The sequence below is a fragment of the Labeo rohita genome, chromosome 10, assembly GCF_022985175.1.
Source record: "Labeo rohita strain BAU-BD-2019 chromosome 10, IGBB_LRoh.1.0, whole genome shotgun sequence".
Classification (NCBI taxonomy): Eukaryota; Metazoa; Chordata; class Actinopteri; order Cypriniformes; family Cyprinidae; genus Labeo; species Labeo rohita.
The window spans coordinates 1,293,609-1,315,698 of record NC_066878.1 but is presented as its reverse complement, the minus strand read 5'-3'; the positions used below and the strand labels follow the sequence as shown (position 1 = coordinate 1,315,698).

Sequence of the window (22,090 nt, the reverse complement as noted above, 5' to 3'; positions counted from 1 at the left end):
ACTTGGCAGCAAATGGTAAGACTCTTCTCCGCTCTTCAAACACACAAAAACATTAGCCTTAATAGACAGCGTTTTCTGAGTAAAGAAAACGCTGTACTTATTTAAACTCAGTTCTGTATTTACCCTTGCATTGCAAAGTAAATGTCTGTCTTCAAACTGCACATTGCAGAACTTCATTTAGAATGGACAACCACTGCACTGAAACCTGGGCTTCCATACCACCTCAGCAGTTCCATAGACTGATCACCTCCATGCCATGCCAAATTAAGGCAATAATAAAAGCAAAAGGAGCCCCTACCAAGTATTGAGTACATATACAGTAAATGAACATAATTTGCAGAAGGCCAACAATTCACTAAAAATGTTTTTTTTACTGGTCTTACGAAATATTCTAATTTGTTGAGTTCATCACAATTAATAGAACCAAAGACTTAAGCTACTTCCGTCTGTGTGCACTGAATTTGTTTAATACACGAGTTTCACAATGTAAGTTGAATTACTAATTCTAAATTATTGAGATGCACCTGTAGACTGTGCTTTCTCTTTCCACTCTTTTTTTCCCCTAACAAGCTTCAAAACTATTTGACACCGCTTTTTTCATTCTTGAAGTGAACTTTTGCAGGTGTGGTGATTAGATTTAGTGTTCTGAACTGCAATCTTGATTGTCTTGAATCTTGAACTGACTTTGACACATTCGGTGTGGGATACCTGTGAGTTGTCCTATTAATGTGTTTCAACTGGTGTGTGATTGCCCTTAAATAGATGGTGGTAAACAAAATATTGGTTGTGATATAAAGGGAGAGATTAGCTGTACAAATTGTCACAGTGAGGATTAAATACCATGTGATTTTTGTGCTACCATGTCCTTTTAAAGTGTTTCCTATTGTTCTTTTGCATTACTGACACTGTTTTCCTGTTTAGTGCTGTAAAGCTGCTTTGACACAATCCATATTGTAAAAAGTGCTATGTAAATAAATGTGACTTGACTTTTTTTGCTCTTACAGCCATATATATGCTATTTAATATCAGTGAACACTGCAAATTACACATCTCCAGTATTTGATATTTTTTAATTTGCTCTGCTGCTCTCCATTGTGCTTTAAATTGAAAATATATTTACATGATTTGTGTAATTAATATACATAAATTAATGTGCCTATCCTAAAGTTATTTTCAATTATTTCCTTAATATTTATATAACACAAATTATTTAAAATAAGCATAGTCATCGCAAGGGCTATGTGAAGCGTGCCACAACACAGGGCCTTGTGCTTTAGGGTGTGAGATTGTGTGAATGTTGAACCCATGTATGACAAACTACTTTATCAACATCTCAACCTTAACCATTTCACCCAATTTGTAATGTAAATCAAACATAAGTCAATACAGAATATGTTTCTAAATATCCTAATTGTTGTTCAAAGCGATTTCAAGATACAAATGTAGACCTCTTTCTCTTGATGTGCATGCTTATAGCATTTCTATTATAAAGAAGTGGCCAAGTATTAAAGATTTAAGTGGACATCTGAATTAAGTGTTGTTTAGCCAGTGTTAAACAAGAATTACAATGCTGTGTTAATAACAAGCACCAGGCTGTCAGCCTTTTTTTTGTAAAAACAAAACAAAACAAAAACAAAAGAAATAAATAAAAATAATATACAATAATTCCTTTTTAAAAATATTTTTGATGGTGCATTATCATACAGCAATCATGTATGATAATCTGTTAAAATGTCCACCAAAGAAGATGCTGTCTGAAATATTTTACGAGTTAAGATATGTTTAACTGACACTTTAAACCAGCGGTAAAATAAAGCATAGATAAGAGGATTCAGACCTGAGTTAATATATAAAGTCCATAATAGTAGTGATAATATTTTGAAAGAGATTACCGTATTTACTGTAAGAGACAAGATATAGTACGGAATATAGCAACACAGATAAACGGTCACAATGATTCCTAATGTCAGAGCAGCTTTACTCTCAGATTTCCTCCTCGTTGAACCCTCTGTTACACATTTACCTCCCTTCATCAGAGAGTTTATAACTTTCACTTGCTGATAAGCAACATAAAATATCTTAAGATATAAAATTATAATCACAATACAAGGGAAAAGGAAGGACAAGAACAGATCAGTCATACTCCAGGCAAAGCTGACCATAAAGGGACACTCTCCATAACACCTGTATGTTCTGCTTGGTGGATCAAAATATTTGTTATCTGTTATAAATGAAATATTGTATGCTGAAGACCACAACCAGCAGATACATATGATAACTACAGTTTTTGTAGTAGTTATTTTTTGTTGGTACAGTAAAGGGTGACAAACAGCTACATAACGATCAACAGCAACTAAAATTAAATTATAAAGAGATGCTGAGAGGAGTGCCCCTGTAAATGCCAAAAACAGTCCACACAAACTGTCTCCAAAGTACCAGCACTTCTCAATCAGTTTGATGGCCTGTATGGGTATCACAATAAGTCCAATAAACAAATCAGCCACAGCCAGAGAGAGAATGAGCAGGTTGGTTGGAGTGTGAAGCTTCTTGAAGTGAGAGATGGAGATGATCACCAGCAGGTTCAGAAACACAGTCCATACTGACAGCAATGAGAAAACAACATACATGATATTGTATTCATGTCTGGAGCGTTTCCCCTTGATACATGATGAGTTGATGGCAGGAAAGCAGTATTGAGTCTCATGATCCTCTGTCTCATAGGCCATGAGTAAGTCTCCTCCTGTTAGGAGTTTGCTCTGCTCTCCTTTCTGTCCTTTCATTTATACACTGTCTGGATCAGACTGACCAACCCATCTACCGCCCACTCTGATGCTGCATAATAAAAATTTTATTATTTATTGTATGTATTTATACACAATAGAAGCCTGTGGTCTCAAACTTTTGGTAACCAATGTATCCTAATATTGTTTAAGCATACATTTTTAAACTGTATCTCCATTGTATGGATTACAAGAGGATACAACACACTTTGAATAAATATTAAAGAAAATATGTTTTTAATTAATTTACGGACAAACCCCTCTATCCATACGCTACAAAAAATTAACACCAACATTGTTCTTAAAAACTAGGATGGCTGAAGCAATGCCATGTTTTTTGTTTTGATGCCGCAGTCCCATTTTGATCATCAACCCCAAAAATGATGCAGGTTCTGATTCCCTTTAAGATTATTATGGGATTAGTAAAGAGGTCAGACCCTAATGGGAGGAGGAGGCCTATGACCTGTGAGGAATCGTAAGAAGTTGTATTCATGTCCAGACTTGTTTTTCTGTGTTGCTATAGCCATACCAATGGTATAAAAAGAACATTATTTATCTATCAGCCAGAAAAATAAAGAAAGAATAAGAAAAATGGGGTGCACGATGTTGGATTTTTGAGCTGATGCGCCGATATTTTCCAACTCATTTTGGCCGATAACCGATGTTGATGCATATATATTTTCTTTGTATCCTATGTGTATATTAAGCTAATTATTTTTCTGTTTTTAACAAGAACTTCTTTGTTAGAATTAAACAATGAAGTTCTTTTATAATATCTTTGAAAATAACTATAAATAAAATATATAATTTTTTTCTCAGAAAATGCAGTGGTAACCTTAACATTTTATTTTAAGATTTAAAATTTGTAGATGGTTTAAAGTAAGAATTGTAAAAATTCTGACAAACTTTTAGAGCTCATAATCTGTTTAAAAAATGTAACATGCATTTATGCATTAATGAATAAATCTATATAAAATTATTTTAAATTAAAAATATATATAAAATTATTGAATTTAAAAGTATCATGTGATTTCTTTTTTTACATGCGAATTCACGTAAGCTATAGCTTCTGCCCTTTAAATCAAAACATACTCATGATTTTATGATATCAATTCCTGCTTTATTTAATCAGAAACACAGTCTTAATGTTATTTGTGTGTTTTACTTTCACTTTATTAGAAGCAGGCCAACAGCGCCCCCTATGGAATTATAACTATTTACTGAAGGGACATTAGGACCCGGGGGAGGCTGCAGCTGCTGCCACCATTCTGTACATGCATTCTTAAATTAAATGCAGCGATCCAAAACAGTGATTCTAATCATCATTCAGACAAAACTTTGTCATTGTATGATGCTTCGTGCACCATCCATTATCATTACTCCAACTAATGAGACAGACAGACAATCAAGCTGCATCAATCACAAATTTTTAGACTACAGTGGGCCCACAGCTGAACAACAGAACTACAGAAGCGTGAGTTAGCCGATTAGCAAGACATGTGCAGGGTTGTTACACAACATAACATACACAGCTACGTATTTGGAACGATCGCTAGAAAATACTTGAATCTTTGTAGATTCATCTTTTGGAAGTGAATATAAAACAATTTTACTCTCACAGTGTAGGATACAGCGTCTTCTCAACATTTTAAAGTTGTGGCCATTGAGATTCAGGTGTTCCAAAACACAAATAAAACCCTGAAGGCCGAAATTGGAGAAAGCAAGCGTTACAGTTGGAAATACACGGCGTGAGAGAGAAGGATGGAGATGATGTTCGGAAAGTTGTGATTGATGTCCTTATCACCATAGTGCCTGGCATCAGCGATGAACTTGGAGGTGCCATTGACATTGCACATTGTCCTGGCCCGAAGAGAGGGGATAGTTTCCACACATTCATCATCATTTTGTTTGCACTCTGTCGTTTTCGCGACACAGTTTGGCAAACTGCCAGAGGCTGTAAATTCCTTCTCGACAACAAGTTACGGCTCGCTGAAGCACTTTCACCAAAAGATAGGATCGCCAGAGAGAAACTTTGACCCCTTGTAAAAAAAGCCAGAGATGAGGGCAAAAAAGCTCCCTTTCGCGGATCATTCGCATTAATTGACGGGAAACGATTTAATTACGTTGTGAGATAGACTTGTCCCATGGTTAATGTTAATGGTTCTGAACCATATTATCTGTATGAACATTTTTCATGGCTTTGATGAAATGACTTGACTTTGCGATAGACCTACACTTGAGGGAGGTCTAACTGACTATTGTCTGCTCTTACTTCACAAGTGGAAAAAGGTAAGCATTTATGAATCGCTTTTGGCTCCTCCTGTTGAAGTCACAAAGCTAAATGCTGGAGTGTATGTCACAGTTAATGATGTTCTGTATTTAAACTGACATTCAGTTCTTTTTGTGTACTTGCATTAGAGTAACATGCAAGGTTGTGAAGTATATATCATTTCATTTTGTGCTCGGATTATGTTTTCGGTTATATATTGTTCCTATCTCATTTTAGAACTTTGTCTGTGGAGTTTTAAGAGGTATTAGATCTTTTTTTTGGTGTTTAATGGAATATAAGTTTAATTCATTTTCTGTTGTTTCTTTAAACGTAAGGGGTTTACTGTAATAAAGAAAGCAGTTTTTTGTTCCCCTTCAGTTGTACTCTACGATGTTACATCATTACTGACTTATTTGGGGTCCTACTCGGGAGCCCAATCAGCTTAAGAAGAAAAAGCCAATGAAATTTGGAATTTGCATGCTAAGCCACTCTCCCATACATACGGGTATATAAGATGGCGGCATGCATCCACTCATTCAGATTTATGCTTCGGGGCCGATTGCTTTGTGAGCTGATTCTACAAGAAGAAAGAAAATATCCTTATCGCTGGGGGAGTTTCTCAACTGTGTGGAACATCCCTTCTTTGCACGCTGCGTTGGCATGCCCATCATTACGCTCGGTCATGGCTTACATTAATATTTCAGCCGCCTTTGCGTTCTACCCTTTCCAGTTTCGGGGGTCGCTGGACTCCCGAGGCTGCATTGGCTGGAAGCATGGGAGACCTGAGGTTATAGTCTGGATTGCTCCGCCGGGTCACTCCCCGCGGAGGTCCGGCTACTCTCCGCGTATTACCGTCTAATTTTTGAATGTTGATGCCGGTTCGTCCTACTGCGAGCCTTGCGTCTCGTTTAGTGCTCATGAGGAAGTTAAGATGTCTATCCCCGCATCAGTGGAGGGTCTATCGTCTTCTAATGCCGGAGATTCTGCTGAGCTGCTCCCCATTGATGGTGGTTGCTCAGCTGGGGTCCGAGGCTGAGTTGACGGCCATGTTCCCCTGGGCAGCCCCGACTGCCAGGCGGGAGGTTTTGTTCTCCGCCTTCCACTGGGCATTTGGGGTCTGACGATTGGTTCCAATCGACATCGGACGTGGCTCTGCTGCGTTTTTCCCTGGTGCCTTTCCTCCTGGAGGTTCATGAAGAGCTCAGCTACGTGTTTGGCTCTTCCCCCCGCTCTTCCCTCGCGGGTGGGGGCGGCTTGAGAACACGTTGATGTCCTCCAGTGGAGTGTGCAATTGCGGTGCATTTGTGCTCGCGAGCGCGGCCACCTGGTGGGACTGTCCGTACTTCTCGCTTTCCCTGGCTGTATAGCGGGGCTCACAGCACTGCAGGCCATGCCACCTCTGCCCTAAAGGCGTGCACAAGGGGAGTTCTGACTCAAGGTTGATGCAGGAACTGCGTTCGGTGACTGAAAAGTCTCGGTGCAGTCCCTCAGTCAGGTGATGTCCATTTTTGTGGCCTAAAAGTGCTATTCTGGCTGAACCTGGTGGAGACATGTGACACTGACAAAGCTCGTTTTCTTGGTGTCCATCTCTCAGCCCAGCCTCTTCGGCAACACTGTCCAGGACTTATCCAAGTGATCTTGGGCAGTTCACACGCAATAAAAGAACTTGGAGTGCCCATGGAAGGGCCGCGTTTTTCATCTGCCTGTCGCTGAAGATGCCCCCCCGGTGGCAGGAATTGCTCCACTCCCCTTCGGGTCTTTGCATGAAGCAGGACTTCCTGAAAGCAGACTACCCAGGGATTAGACGATTGCTCTGGGAATTCCCTTGGGAAAGACCAGGGCATTCTCTATCACTGTTGCCTCTGACCTACGGGTTAGCAGGTACCCACCCCTTCAATAAAAGAGCAATTTTCTCTATGTCCTTGGGTTTCTTAAAACATATGAGTTTGTCTGTGAGTGACGCAGGTCTTCCTCACACCCAGGCTCAACTCATGGTCTCGTTGTCTAACTGAGGATGCAGGGCGCATCGCTTCCTCGTATCATGGAAACAACGTGGTATCATGGATCAGGTAAGCACTTCCTTAGTAGCCTGGCGCTACCTCGGGATGCTTGCTTTCCGGATTGAGCCATCTTTAAAAAAAAAAGAAAAGAGAAGCTGGTTGCTCCGCTGCAGGGGTGTTTGTACGGTTCCTATAATGCAGGCAGCAGCTCAGTTCTATTTATACCTAGCCTGTTTGCTCATTGAGTCAGTCGGTCCTTACATCCGAGAAAAGTGCTGGGCTTCGCCCTGTCCTGGTTTTTAAGTTCCGAATTGGTCCCCTCTTAAAAAAAACAAATCGGGCTATCATTCAGGTGGCTGATACGGAAACATGTTTCTGTTCTTCAGCACCAGGATTGGGTTACGTTTCAACCTGAAGGACGCGTGCTGTTATGCTCTGAATGCCCTGACGCAGATCATCCATCACTCCGGGATCCTCAACTATCTCTATCAATGAAGTATGAAGACTTCACTCATGGGATTTGTTGGACAAATACGGGAACTTGTTGTATTCGCACTTTAGCCACTGTGACTTCAGGTCAACTGGGAGAAAGGTGAGCTCTAAAAAAAAAAGTTGGAGTTGGATCTGGTCGAGACATGTCAGCTGAAAAAGTTGGTGCTGAAAACTGTCTGATTCCACAGTCACAGGATGGCGGTCCCTGTAGACGTTCAGAGGCCTGAGGCATATGGCAGCCGTAGTCATGGTTGTCTGCTCGGCTGTTCCATGTGAGATCACTGCAGCACGGACTACACGACCGAATCCTGAGATGGGCAGGCAGCCTCGGGCTCCTGGAAAGCATATCGACTGCAGCGGCATTTGTTGCTTCAATTGCATCCTACCGATGCTGCAGGACAAGCGCATGCTAGTCCTAGGACACCATAGCCACGGTAGCATACACCTACCCCTGTGGTGGTCTATGCTCCCGTCGCATGTTGCAACTCGCCTGCCATCTCCTCCTCTGGAGTCTATGCGGCTCATATTGCTGCATGCTGTTCATTTTCTGAGAATCAAGTTAAAAGAAAAAAAAAAAAGCAACTCTTTCCGAAAATGTCGACTCCAACCCTGGGTTCCAGCTCATCTGGAGTCGATTCAGCGACGCTCAGGAAAACCTGTTTGCTTCTCTGAGTCCTCCTACTACTGGCTTGTTCCTGACCGAGGGCTCGGTAGGCACGCGCTGGCACACAGCTGGACCCGGGGTCTATGAACGGGAGTAAGCTTCCCTGCACATACCTGTACTAGATTGAGGAGACGAGGAGCAGGTTCTCTGGTGTGTCTTACTGACCCACCCGAACCTGGGTTGCCGACACTCATTCTCCTCGTGGCAGCCCCACCCGGAAAGTCCATGAAGAAGAAACTTCTTCTCAGGATTGGCACAGTCAGGTACCCACATCCCGATCTGTGGACCTGTACGTCTGGTTTCTGGATGGGACGCGGTAAGACCTCACTGGCCTTCTCAGGCCGTGGTAGACATTATCACTTAGGCTAGTGCCCCCTCTATGAGGCAGGCATACGCTCTGAGGTGAGGCCTTTCTGTTTTATGGTGCTCCATTCGCCGAGTTAACCTGAGATGCTCGGTCAGGGTTCTGCTTCCCTTCTTGCAGTTGGAGCAAAGAATGTTCCCTCCACTGTAATATTTATCGGGGCCATCTCGGCATATCAAAAAAAAAAAAAAAAAAAAAAAAAATGATGCAGATGATGGTCGTCCCTAGGGGGGGCATCACCTGACCGACAGGTTTCTGAAGGGTGCAGGGGGATAAGTCCCCCAGGGTTGCACCTTAACCCCTCTTGGGGTCTCTCTGTGGCCCTCTTAGGTCTACAGAATGCTTCAGTTGAGACACTTGGATCAGTCGAGCTACAAATTCGGCCACTTAGACCTCACTCCTGATCACGCTCACTTCCATTAAGAGGGTGAGGAACCTGCATGCATTTTTCAACCAACGGAACATGCCTTAAAAATTTAGTCCGGCTATTCTCACGTACTCTTGAGATCGCGGTCTGGTTATGTGCCTGGGGTCCCCACCTCTCACCTTAAGGTTCTGATGGTGGACCTGCAAGCGCTGCCACCGGAGGCAGACCCAGCCTTAGTGTTGCTGTGTCCTGTTCGTGTTATTCACGTTATTGGACTGCACCCGGAGCATTAGATGCTCAGAGCAGTTCTTATTTGCTTATGGATCAGCAGATGGGGAATGCTGTCCTCAAGCAGAGGTTGGCCATTGGGTAAAAAATGGGGCCTCACCTCGGCTTAGTGCCAAGGTGAGCTGTGCCCCCTAGGAGACGAGTTCACTCTATGAAGAGTTACTTCTCCTAGGCGTGGTGCACAGCGCCTCTCCAGCAGACATTTTAGGAGCTGCGGGCCGGGCAACACCCATCATATATATATATATATATATGGTGGGTGTTATAATATATATATATATATATATATATATTTTTTTTTTTTTTTTTTTTTTTGTGCTAGTCTCCACATGGCTTTAAATTTCTAGATAAACTTCAGATATCTGGCTCCCCTGGTGGGCTTGTTATCTGGCTTACAGGGCGTTGGGAAGGTTACGTGTTGAGCTTCATTTGTCCTGACACGCTTGCCTGTCAGCATTTGTTCCTCAACTACGTAATGCAGTTCAGGATTGTGGCATTTTCCAGAGGGACCAGTATTGACGTAACATCATAGAGTACGACTGAAGGGGAACGTCTCGGTTACAACTGTAACCCTCGTTCCCTGAAGGAGGGACCGGAGACGTTACGTCCTTCTGCCACAATCCTGAACTGTGCTGAATGCTGTCCGCTCACCACCAGATGTCACTCTCACCCCATCATCACACTCTGACTCTTGTACCACACCCCGGACTACATCTCCCGTCATGCATCACGCTGATTGCGTCAGCACATGTGACCAATCAGCAGCACCATAAAAGCCCCGGTCTTTCCCCATGCTAGTCACGGATTGTTGTTGTATTGTTAGCGTTTCCTAGTTTCTTGTTCCGAGTTCCTAGTTCCCTAGTTCCATGCCATGCCTCGTCTGACATCCCAAGATCACGGCCTATCAGGATGGCCGGCGTGCTGGACCCACCACTAGCATCAGTGAGGGCAGCGAACATCCCAGTGGCATCAATATCTTCTAGACCCACCTTTAAAGAGGTCCTGCCACCCGCCACTGCTCTTCCCGTAATGGCGGTTGCCATTTGGTGTGTGTGGTCTGCACACTGTGCTTCTGAGGTCACATCTTTTCACAAGTCAGCTCCTGAGGTCACGTCTGTTCATAAGTCCGCCCCCGAGATCACGTCTGTTCTCAAGCCTGCTCTAGTGCTCCCGCCTGGTCACAAGTCTGGTCCAGAGCTCCCGTCTGATCTCAAGTCTGCTCCGGAGGTCCCGTCTGATCTCAAGCCTGCTCCAGACGTCCCGTCTGGTCTCAAGTCCGCTCCAGAGGCCTCCCCCATCGGAGAAGCTGCGCCAGTGCCTCCAGAGGTGTCAGCGCCGGCTGTAGAACCTCTTATGGAGGGGGCGTTAACCTCAAAACTCTCTGCTTCTCCCTTTCTCCTGTCTGCCTCCTCTCTCCCTGTTCTCCCCAGGTCCCAGTCCATTATGCGGGTTCCTGCTCAGCCCTGGAGGGCCCTGGCGCCTTCTGTTTCGCCCTGGAGGGCCTCGGCGCCTCCTGCTCTGCCTCCGGCTCCGTCCTGGAAGGTCCCGGTGCCTCCTGCTCTGCCCTCGAGGGCTCCTGCCCCTCCAGCTCTTCTGTTTGTTTCCTCTATCCCTGCTCTCCCCAGGTCCCAGCCCATGACGCAGGTCCCTGCTTTGCCCTGGAGGGCCCCGGCGTCTCCTGCTCTGCCTCCTGTTCCGCCCTGGAGGGCTCCTGTGCCTCCTGCTCGGCCTCCTGCTCCGCCCTGGAGGGCTCCGGCGCCTCCAGCTCCGCCTCCTGCTCCGCCCTGGAGGGCTCCTGCGCCTCCTGCTCTGCCTCCGGCTCCGCCCTGGAGGGCTCCTGTGCCTCCTGCTCCGCCTCCACCCTGGAGGGCTCTTGCGCCTCCTGCTCCGCCCTGGAGGGCTCTTGTGCCTCCTGCTCCGCCCTGGAGGGCTCTTGTGCCTCCTGCTCCGCCCTGGAGGGCTCTTGCGCCTCCTGCTCCGCCTCCGGCCCCGCCCTGGAGGGCTCCTGCTCTGCCTCCGGCTCCGCCCTGGAGGGCTCTTGCTCCGCCTTCGGTCCCGCCCTGGAGGGTATCTGCTCTGTCGGTCCTGCCTCAATCACCGGGCCCCCCACATGGACTATCGCTTGTATTGGATTATTCTCTACGATTGCCTGTGATATTCCTGTCTGCTCCTGCTTTCACCCTGCCTGTACGACCATGTCTTTGTCTCGCCCCTTTAATAAAAGCTCGCATATGGATCCGCTCGCCTCTCGCCTCTCACTCCCCGTTACACTCGGCTCCTCAGCATAAAACCTGAATGAGTGGATGCACGCCGCCATCTTATATACCCGTATGTACGGGGGAGTGGCTTAGCATACAAATTCCACTCGCTAATTTCATTGTTTTTTTCCTTCTTAAACTTGGAGGTGATTGGGCTTCCAAGTAGGACCACAAATACGTCAGTATTGGCGTAACGTCTCTGTTCCCTCTTTCAGGGAACGAGGGTTACAGTTGTAACCGAGACATTCTGTAAGAGCAGTGAGTCTGATATAATCCTTCAGGAAACACACTCGTGAAATGGATGTAAAGTTTTGGAAAAAATCAGCGGGGTACTACTATTTATTGTAGTCACGGCTCTATCCACTCTGTTGGAGTTTCAATTCTCTTGCGCAAATTTAAAGGGCAAATACTTCGGGTAAGGTCATCTGACGAAGGGAGATGTATTATTTTATTGCTTAAACAGGATAATGCTAACTTTGTTATTTGTAATATTTATGGTTGTAATTCTCGATTGGATAATAGGTCTCTGTTTTCTCAGATAACCTCTGAACTAAAAGAAACACTTGTTAAATTCCCTGACTCTTTTGTGATTCTAGGCGGTGATTTTAATGAATGTGTTGACGGAGACTTTGGACAGATTTCCTCTCAGATGGAACGGCGGTCTTCATTTAAATAGTAATATTTTTAGCAGAGTTTTCTCTTACTGATACATGGTGTTTTTTCATCCTGATTTGCACAAATTCACTTGGTCCAATAGAAATAGATCTATCCAATCAAGAATTGACCTCTTGACTTGGCTAGAGGGTTTTTTAGAGGGGTTGGCTAGAGGGTTTTTTTTATTAGATCTAGAGCCAAATGGCTTGAGGAAGGAGAGACCAATTTCAGTTATTTTTTTGCTTTAGAAAAAAGGAATTGTAGAAAAAAATTCTTTGACAGCTCTGAATATTAATGGTGTCAAATGCACAGATCCAAAATTAATTTCTACTTTTGTTACTGCCTTTTATAATGACCTTTACACTTCTAAATTCAATATGGATAATTGTGAACTTTGAAACAATTAAGAATCACATTCCAGACATTGATAAAGATTTTAAAGATATTTGTGAGGCCTCTTTGACAACTGGAGAAATTAAATCTGCTCTGTTTTCTATGAAAAAAGGCTGAGAGTAACGTAATTTCAATTCTCTGTATGTCCTGTACATGTAAAGCTGTGTAAAGCTGTACACAATAAAGCTGACTTAGGAAATATTGATGGATTTTCCGTTGAATTTTACATTCATTTCTGGGATTTAATACAATCCCCTTTTACTTCACATGTATAATGAATGTATTGCTCAGAGACTTCATCAATGAAACAGGGTATTATTTTCCTTATCCCAAAACCTGAAAAAAGATTCTTTCTTAATAGATAACCAGAGACCAATTACACTTCTCACAGTTGACTACAAGATCTTTGTCACGACTGTGTGTTGAGTGAGACGAACGAAAACGGAATATAATGAAAAGTCTTTAAAAAAAAATTCCACAAACAGTAACTCCAGACAAGAACAGAAGGGAAACACATGCCAACATAACTTTAACATCCGACAACCAAACAATGAACAGAATCCAACTTATAAAGAAGTGCTAACGATACAAAGACAGGTGTGAATGATTAACCAATAATGACTTAACAAGGAACGGAACAGGAAAAACCATATATGGACACAAGAGGGAGAAACCAACAAAACAGTCCAACGGGTGTGTGACAAAGGGCAAAGCCAACACAAACAGTCCAAGGGATCTGACATTACTTCCCTCTCCCAGAAGGCATGACCTCGTGCCGTAGAAAAACAAAAACAAAAGAGTGGACGTGGGACGGTAACAAGAAGGTCAGTGTAGGAGGAGGCTCAGGCAGAGGACGGACTCCCGGTGTACTGGCTTCATATCCAGCAAGCTAAACACTTCTACCCAATAAACAGACTTGAAACCCGGAAGTCGTAGTTCAGATGATTTACTGAGTAAAATGTGTAAAACTGTAAAATGAAACAAAAGATTGTATAAATAAACTCTTACATGAAAAATGTCGAATCCAAATTTGTCCAACATGAGAATCACGCAAAATGTTAATACAGTATAAATGTACTGGGAGATAAATGCTTATAATACATGCTGATAAACATATAGAATAACATAAATCAATGATATTCAAACTTTACTTACAGGCAGTGCCTCATTAAGTGCTGTAAATAAGATGGAATGATGCAACAACATAAAAATGTGCTACCCTGTGCTGCACACGCTATTCTTCTAAACCCGGAAACTGAATAACGTAAATTTGAGCGGTAGAATACAAAATGACCAGTAAGGGGAGCAAAAATGTTAAAATAGGCAGAGTCAGAACACCCGGGAGGAGGACAACAAACAAAGTCCAGGGTGGTGACGATGGAGGGAGGAGCCAGGGAGGAGACAGAAGTGTCCAAGGTGGGTCTGACGGAGGGACGAGCCAAGGAGGAGAGAGAAGTGTCCAGGGCGGGTCTGACAGAGGGTGGTGCCAAGGAGGAGACAGAAGGGACCCAGAGCAGGTGGAGCCAGGTGAGACCCAGACCGCAGCCATGATGGCAGCCCACGGCAGAGCCGACGGAGGGAGGAGCCATGGTGGAGGAAGGTGATGGTGGAGACAATGGAGCTGAGAGCGGGGGTGGAGCCGCTGGGTTGAAGGGCTGAGGCGGAGTCCAGGACTCAGAGGCTGGAGGTGGAGACGAGGGATCCTCCAGCCATGACGCCGATGGAGACTGGCAGACCCGTGGCGAACCCACCGCACAGATGGTGGACTGAGGGTGAGCAGTGGGGCTGTCAGGAAACGGCGGTGGCATGGCTGAAGCAGCAGGGCTGCTAGATGGAAGTAACAGTGGGGAACAGGTGGGTGGGAAATTCCAGCAGGTAGATAGTTCCAGGTAGACAGATTGTTCAGGGCAGGCAGGAAGTTCCATTACAACATCCTTAGTAAAATTAATCAAATCAAGTTCCATATTAGAATGTCCCAGATCCAGGCATTGCTCACCCTCAGCGGCAGTGCAGTGGGCGGTGCTGTCCTCAGCACACTCACGCCCAACTGCTACATCCACCATCGCGGGCTCCGTGGCTGGCTCTCGCACCTGGTCGGACTTGCTAGGCTCAGGCTCTATGGCGACCTCTTGCGCTGTCGCTTCTGCTGGCAATGGCACTGTCGCTCTTGCTCGGGCTTAGGCTCTGCGAGTTGGGGTGTGGTTTGGCTGGGCTCTGGGTCTTGTTGCGAGACGTCTGCAAGGTGTGGATAAACTAGATTGTTTTCCTCCTCCACTTCACCTACGTTGTGCATGGAACCCCATGCACACAGTACGAGGTTGATGTATTGCGGTAGGGTCCAGCAGGGATCTCCGGGAAGAGGAGGTCATCGTCTAGTCCACACCTAAACCACTCCATCAGGCAGACATCGTCGCAAATGGCAAGACCCTTCTTCCTCGGCTGGGATAGTTTAGAGCCCTTTGAAGCTGCATTTAAACAACATTTTGGAAGTTAAAAATCAGGGGCATAATTGAAGTCCATTATATAAAGTAAAATCCTGAAATGCTTTCCTCAAAAACCATAATTCCTTTTTGGTTAATTAAATAAATTATTTGTGAATTTTTGTTCTGGAAGTGGACTTCTCCTTTAAATTTTCTAGTAGAATAAAGACGACTCAAAAATTATTTTTAATCTTCGGTTACAAATATACCTCTCTCTTTATGGTAGGGTTCTCCTCTCTAAAGTAGAAGGTCTCTCTCGCTTCATCTATCCTTCACTCCCCTTATATGTCAATGATTGTACTATTAAAGGTATTAATAAACTTTTCTCAATTTTATCTGGAAAAACAGGTCTCATAAACTTAAAAAAGCAATGATATCTAATTGTAGAAGTGATGGGGGACTGGGAAGATCCCATTGGGCTGCCTTAATTAATAATATAGATTGGAGAAGAGTGTGGCTGTTGCCTCACAAATATTTTCTTCCTAATAAGACCAAAGAAGTCCACTTTAAAATACTGCATAAAAGATATCCCGTTAACTCAACTGTTTCCAAAAATCTTGATATTCCTAGTACCTGCACATTTTGTGGCAACGAAGATGAAACCTTAATACATTTATTCTTTTCTTGTGATTTTGTTCAGAAGTTTTGGTCTGATTTGTATTCACATTTAAACAAACCCCTTGTCTTTGCGCAATCTTTTAGCTTGAAAGATACTATTTGTTATTACTCTGACTCTGCCAACAAATCTAAAGAATATATTTTAAACTTTTTTTTTATTTTGTTTGGCAAATTCTTCATACATAAAAACAAATTTATGAGTTCAATTCCCACTCTTTCACATTTTCTAATTGAGACTGACTCACTGCTCACATCTTTTTGTTTGACTAGCAATAATAAATGTGTTTCCAAAATTTGGAAATATATGAAAAGAATATTTCATTATTATTATTACTATTATCAATATTATTATGTAGTTATTTATTTTTAGTATTTTTTTATTTTTTCCTTTATTGTAAGCAACATACCCCCTTATTGTATTTTATTTATCCTCTTTCTTACTTTAGTCTTCTTTTCTTTGTTAATGTTCTCCTAAAGGTGATTGTATATTTTCATCTGTTTTTTTTTTTTTTTCACAACTTTGCAGATAGTTTGTGTTCACATACAGCTACATGACACACTGCATGAAAGGTCATATCTGAAAAGGCATAATAGGAGCACTTTAATTACCTATTTATTAATATTTGCCTCATGTATTATGAAGAATATTATAAAAGTAATGTAATTAGATGGTAATAATTAGACGGTTTTTATAAACAGACACAACAGAGACAATGTTGTCAAACTACAAATGACACTGAATTGTTTATTAAAGGTGAATTGTTTAGTGTAAACAAAAACACTACACTATTGCAACAGCTCACCGGACATTAAAAATTGATGACATAATTAGATGGTCATTATAAACATGCCACAGACAATGTTATCTAATTACAAACTGGCTGAAGAAAATATATTTATTTAATTTAGGAATTAAATATACTACAACACAATCAAAAGTTGATTTGAGATTGGAGATTTTCCAAATTTTGCTTGATTAGTGTTAGTAATTATGTCTATGTTTAACAACAAAGTTATGACAAGGAAAATACACCATCACCACCTTAACACAGGTCTAGGACTTATGGCGTAAGAGTTTAAACATTCAGAAGAGGGTAAAAATTCAAAACCCCACAACAACTATACGCTCTAATTATATTCTGTAAAAATGTCAATGAGAGAGGATGCTGTCTGAAATATTTTAAGAGTTAAGATATGTTTAACTGAAACTTTAAACCAACGGTAAAATAGAGCATAGACCAGGGGATTCAGACCTGAGTTAATATACACAATCCATAATAGAAATCTTACTATTTTGAAAGAGATTACTGTATTCACTGTAAGAGACAAGATATAGTATGGAATGTAGCAACACAGATAAACGGTCACAATGATTCCTAATGTCAGAGCAGCTTTACTCTCAGATTTCCTCCTCGTTGAACCCTCTGTTGCACATTTACCTCCCTTCATCAGAGAGTTTATAACTTTCACTTGCTGATGAGCAACATAAAATATCTTTAGATATAAAATTATAATCACTGAACAAGGAAAAAGGAAGGACATGAACAGATCAGTTATACTCCAGGCAGCGTTAACCATGAAGGGACACTCTCCATAACACCCATATGTTCTTCTTAATGGATCAAAATATCTGTTATCTGTTACACAGGAAATATTGTATGCTGAAGACCACAACCAGCAGATACATATGACACATAAAGTTTTAGTTGTAGTTATTTTTTGTTGGTACAGTAAAGGGTGACACACAGCAACATAACGATCAACAGCAATTAAAATTAAATTATAAAGAGATGCTGAAATGAGCAGCCCTGTTATTGCCAAAAACAGTCCACAGAAAGTGTCTCCAAAGTACCAGCACATCTCAATCAGCCTGGTGGCCTCTATGGGCATCACAAGTCCAATAAGCATATCACTCACAGCGAGAGAGAGAATAAGCAGGTTGGTTGGAGTGTGAAGCTTCTTGAAGTGAGAGATGGAGATGATCACCAGTAGGTTCAGAAACACAGTCCATGCTGACAAAAATGAAAAAAACACATACATGATATTGTATTCATGTTTGGAATGTTTTCCCTTGATACATGATGAGTTGATAGCAGGAAAGCAGTACTGAATTTCATGATCCTCCATCTCATAGTCCATGATTGAGTCTCCTCCTGTGACAAGTTTGTTCTGCTTTCCTTGTCCTTTCATTTATACAGTGTCTGGATCAGATTGGCCAACCCATCTACCGCCCACTCTGATGCTGTATAATTCTATTTAAATATTTATTGTATGTACTAATTTATCCACACAATGGCCCTTTTCTTTTCTTTTCTTTTCTTTTCTAAAAAAATTAATTAATGAATATTACTTAATATTTACTACGCATTATAAAGATTCTTACTGTGGTAGGGTATATGTAAGGGATAATGCACCGCTAGCTGTGCATTAAATGATTTTAAGAAGTGCATTAATATTGTTTTAAGAAAAAGATGACAGTGTGTGTGTTACCTGCATCTGCGCGTCTTTCTACAAACAGTGAAGCTGTGTTACTTCAGAAACAGCTTGTTTCTGAGGAATATAATGTAACAATCTAGTTTCTGGGCTATTGTATTTCTGTCTGCGCAGTGCAATCTGCAATCTCAGATCTCTCTCTCTCTCTGTGTGGGTTTGTGTGCATCAATTAAAGCAGCGCATTAACATAAAAAGGAGTATAGTAATGCATATTTGGCGTGCTGTCCAGGGAAGGGCTCTGAGCTTGGGAATGGCCCGACCCAGAGAACCCCCCTAGGTGTAGTGAGAACTCGGAGTGAGGAGATGGGGTGGTGGAGGGATGCTGATAAACCGTCAAATGGATAGAGGCAAGTCAGCTGTATTTAAATTTGTAGCGTTGATTAGCTTGAGTGAGCTCCCCTTGTGATAATTAGGCTAGTTATCTGCCGCGCTCCTCCCAAACCTTGTTAATAAAACATCATTTCACGAGTTCACGCTTACATATAATTAGCCGGAGTATAGTAATGCATATTTGGCGTGCCGTCCGGGGAAGGGCTCCGATCTTGGGAATAGCCTAAACCCAGAGAACCCCCCAAAAAGCAATAGAGTGGAGGACAGCCACCGGACTAAAATCCCCCCAAAATAGGCGCTAGGATTTGGCGGGGGCTGACAATCGAGAAGTCGCCAGGTTGGCAGGCCGGAGGAGCCTACATACTCTTGTTTTGAGGCTACGGGTGGGTAGGCCTTGCCGGCCGTTGATGTTGGAATGCGTGGTTTGGGGTGCCCGGTCAGGAGGACTCTCGAGACGTCCGACAGGAGATCAAGACTGGTGGCATCGGATGGGTAAGCCTCGCTTGTGGGCAGCAAATATGGAGGCCCGACCGAGAGGGCTCTCACCAGGCAGGCAGGAAGAAAGGAACACCCGCCTGGGAGGGCTCTCATGGCAACTGCTAAAAGATCAAGACTCCAGGCGTTGCACCAGGCGGGGAGAAGAGACATGGAATTTGGCCCGCTGGGCAGAGAGGGAGAAAGGCAAACCCACCTGGGAGGGCTCTCGTGGCAACTGATGGGAGATCAAGACTCCAGGTGTTGCACCAGGCAGGGGGAAGAGACGTGGGGAGATTACATGGCTTGTCGGCCAGTGAGGGTTTGGTGGGTTTCTTTTATGTGGGACTGGTTAGTTCTGGAGTAGCTTTGGAAGGCTTCTGACGACTATCTTCCTAGGGATTGGATCTGCTGTTTGGAAAGGCTGTCCTGGGCTGCTGATTCCTGCCCCGATGCGAAAAGCGTGGCTGGAGAAATTTCCTGCTGGAATAGCTGACGATTGCAGGACGGATTTGAGGTGTTTTTGGAGCCAGAAGCGAGTGACAGGTTTTTGGTTTTGTCTAAGAATAGGGGTTCGTGGGGGATTTGGCCTGTGAATTTCTGAGGCAGAGGAACTTGAGGACAGACTGATGGGGTTGGACTGGAGAAGGGAGGTTGAAGATATAGATGAGGTGGCCTCTTTTGGCTTGGTCTGTCTTGGTCTGAAATTGTTTTGTTATCGAGTACTGTTAAATCTGAGATGGTGGGGCTGGTATTTGGATTGAATTTAAAGACCTAGTCCATCTCTGGAGCCAGAATCTTGAATTTGAGAAGCGTGAGGTGTTTAGGTGCCCGAGCAGAAATTTAGGTGCCCGAGCAGAGAGAGGAGTTCGCGTTGGAATGGCTTGGGCTGGCGAGGAGGGTGGAGGAGACAAGGATTATTCTATCGATCTTCTCTTTAGGCAGGAATACCTGAAATTTAGCTGAGTCTAGGTTGATGCCTAGAAATTTGATGGATGTAGGAGGACCTATGTTTTTTTTTTTTTTTTTTTTTTTTTTTTTTTTTTTTTTTTTTTTAAAGAGCGATGGGGATCCCAAAGTCGGAAAAACTTTTTGGTTTGTGAGGATATGGGTGGCTGGGATTTCATCGGGAGATGAAATAAGGAGGAAATTGTCTAGGAGACAACCGAAAATTTCACGGATGGCAAAGTAGAATTTCTCGAGCCATCGTATCCCAAATTCCACTGAGTGACTTGTACTGCACATTTGCAAATAAGAGGTTTGTGGTATGTATAGAAATGCCCCCCCTCTATAGGACAACACACACTTTACTATGATCAACAAATAATCAATGAGCTCGCATCACCTATGGGGAAGGCTGAACAGATAATCTCTGTGGGATGACTGAATGTGATGGAAAACCAAAGTCCCTTTATCATTTCACCTTTGAAATGCCTCTCGGGCAAAAGCTCGTCTTTGAATGGGGAAACATCAAATTCTCAAAAAAACTGTTCATCGAACCTACGATTAAATTTCATGTTTAAAAATCACCAATAAAATCGGAGGAGAACTGCCTCGTAAATACTGTTTCTTATGCTCCAATAGCGTTAAAAAGCTTGTTTTTCAGGCTAGATGAGCCAGTGCACATGCCCAGTACTAAGCGCACATCTCAGAGCGCTGACTGTTCCTATAGCAACCGGGACTTCTTACTGCAGCTGCAGTGACGCTTGGGTTGCGAGCCCCGAGCTAACAGGTACAGGAGGCGGGGCTGTGAATGGCGGCCAGTGCGGCCAAGCACTCGCTTGAGCTGTGAGCTCCGAGTTGGACGTGGCAGCAGGCGGAGCGGAATCTAGTAGCCGGTGTGGCCAAGCGCTTACCTGGGCTGTGAGCTCCGAGCTAAAAGAGACTGGCGGCGGGGCTGGGATTGGCGGAGGAAGTGGCCAATTGCTCACTGGGCTGCAGGCGGAGCCGCGGTGGAGGTCTGAGCTGTGGCTGGTGTTTGCCCTTCAGAGGAGGAAGACCGTGGCGTCGGCACAACCGAAGGTTTGTTTTTCCTTTTGGTCACCTCTGAGGCTGGAGACGGCTCGGGGAGCGGTAAGTTGGTTGCAGATTTTTGAACAATTCTTAAAGCTTTGCTTTGTTTAACTTGTGTGAAGGCTGGATGTCAAATTTGGCCAGCGCTTGATTCCTGACTTGCCATAGTCTGTTTCTCTATGGTCGGAACTGTTGGTCTGACCTATCGATAGGAGGATGCTGGGGTTCTCGCCGGAAGAGGCGAGGGTAGGCCGAGGCGTCTTGGGCGACACGTGGCTGTTCGGACCAAGCGGCGGCCACGAGATGGGGCTTAGGTCTCACTTTGGGCGACATGCGGGGAAGGCACGGTCCTGGGGCTGGCTGGAGAAGAATCGGAAGCATCTTCAGATGGGGAAGTTTGTCTTTGCGACATGGTAGCAGACGGGCGAACCAGATGCTGATACACCGTCAAATGGATAGAGGCAAGTCAGCTGTATCTGACGCACTCCTCCCGAACCTTGTTAATAAAACACTTCATCATAAAAAGTCCATGTGGTTTTCTGACACATGGAAATTTACACGTACATTATACATAAGATGCTGTATCCTATGCTGTGAGTAAAATAGTTTTACATTCACTTCCAAAAGATGAATCTACAAAGATTGTATTTTCTAGCGATCGTTGAAAATACGTAGTTGTGTAACAACCCTGCACGTCAGGCTAAACTGCTAACTCATGCTTCTGTAATTCTGTTGTTCAGCTGTGGACCCACTGTAGTCTGACAATTTGTGATTGATGCAGCTTGACTGTCTGTCTGTCTCATTAGTTGGAGTAATGATAAAGGATGGTGCACGAAGCAGCTTTCACACCGAATGCGGAAAGCGATGTGCTATGAAACCCATTTGTTTCAATTGCTTCCGAAAAAATGACAGATCGTTTAACTAGATAAGACTCTTCTTCCTCGGCTGGGATCATTTAGAGCCCTTTAAAGCTGCATTTAAACTACATTTTGGAAGTTAAAAATCAGGGGCACAATTGAAGTCCATTATATGAAGAAAAATCCTGAAATGCTTTCCTAAAAAAACATAATTCCTTTATGACTGAAGACAGAAAGGCATGAACATCTTGTATGACAAGGGGGTGAGTAAATTATCTGTGAATTATTGTTCTGGA

General features: G+C 43.4%; 2 protein-coding genes across 2 annotated transcripts; both read right to left on the bottom strand.

The window, feature by feature from the left end:
- Positions 1-1,709: 1,709 nt before the first annotated feature.
- LOC127171857 (trace amine-associated receptor 13c-like) lies at positions 1,710-2,780 on the bottom strand. Its single transcript, XM_051120800.1, has one exon. The coding sequence runs from the start codon at positions 2,778-2,780 to the stop codon at positions 1,710-1,712; it is 1,071 nt and encodes a 356-aa protein (XP_050976757.1).
- Positions 2,781-16,687: 13,907 nt separating this feature from the next.
- Positions 16,688-17,817, bottom strand: LOC127171865 (trace amine-associated receptor 13c-like). The gene has a single exon (XM_051120802.1). The coding sequence runs from the start codon at positions 17,815-17,817 to the stop codon at positions 16,756-16,758; it is 1,062 nt and encodes a 353-aa protein (XP_050976759.1). The 3' UTR covers positions 16,688-16,755.
- Between the last annotated feature and the right edge of the window lie 4,273 nt (positions 17,818-22,090).

Coding starts and splice junctions, on each gene's coding strand:
- LOC127171865 (XM_051120802.1), bottom strand. CDS start 17,817: ATGAAAGGACAAGGAAAGCAGAACAAACTTGTCACAGGAGGAGACTCA.
- LOC127171857 (XM_051120800.1), bottom strand. CDS start 2,780: ATGAAAGGACAGAAAGGAGAGCAGAGCAAACTCCTAACAGGAGGAGAC.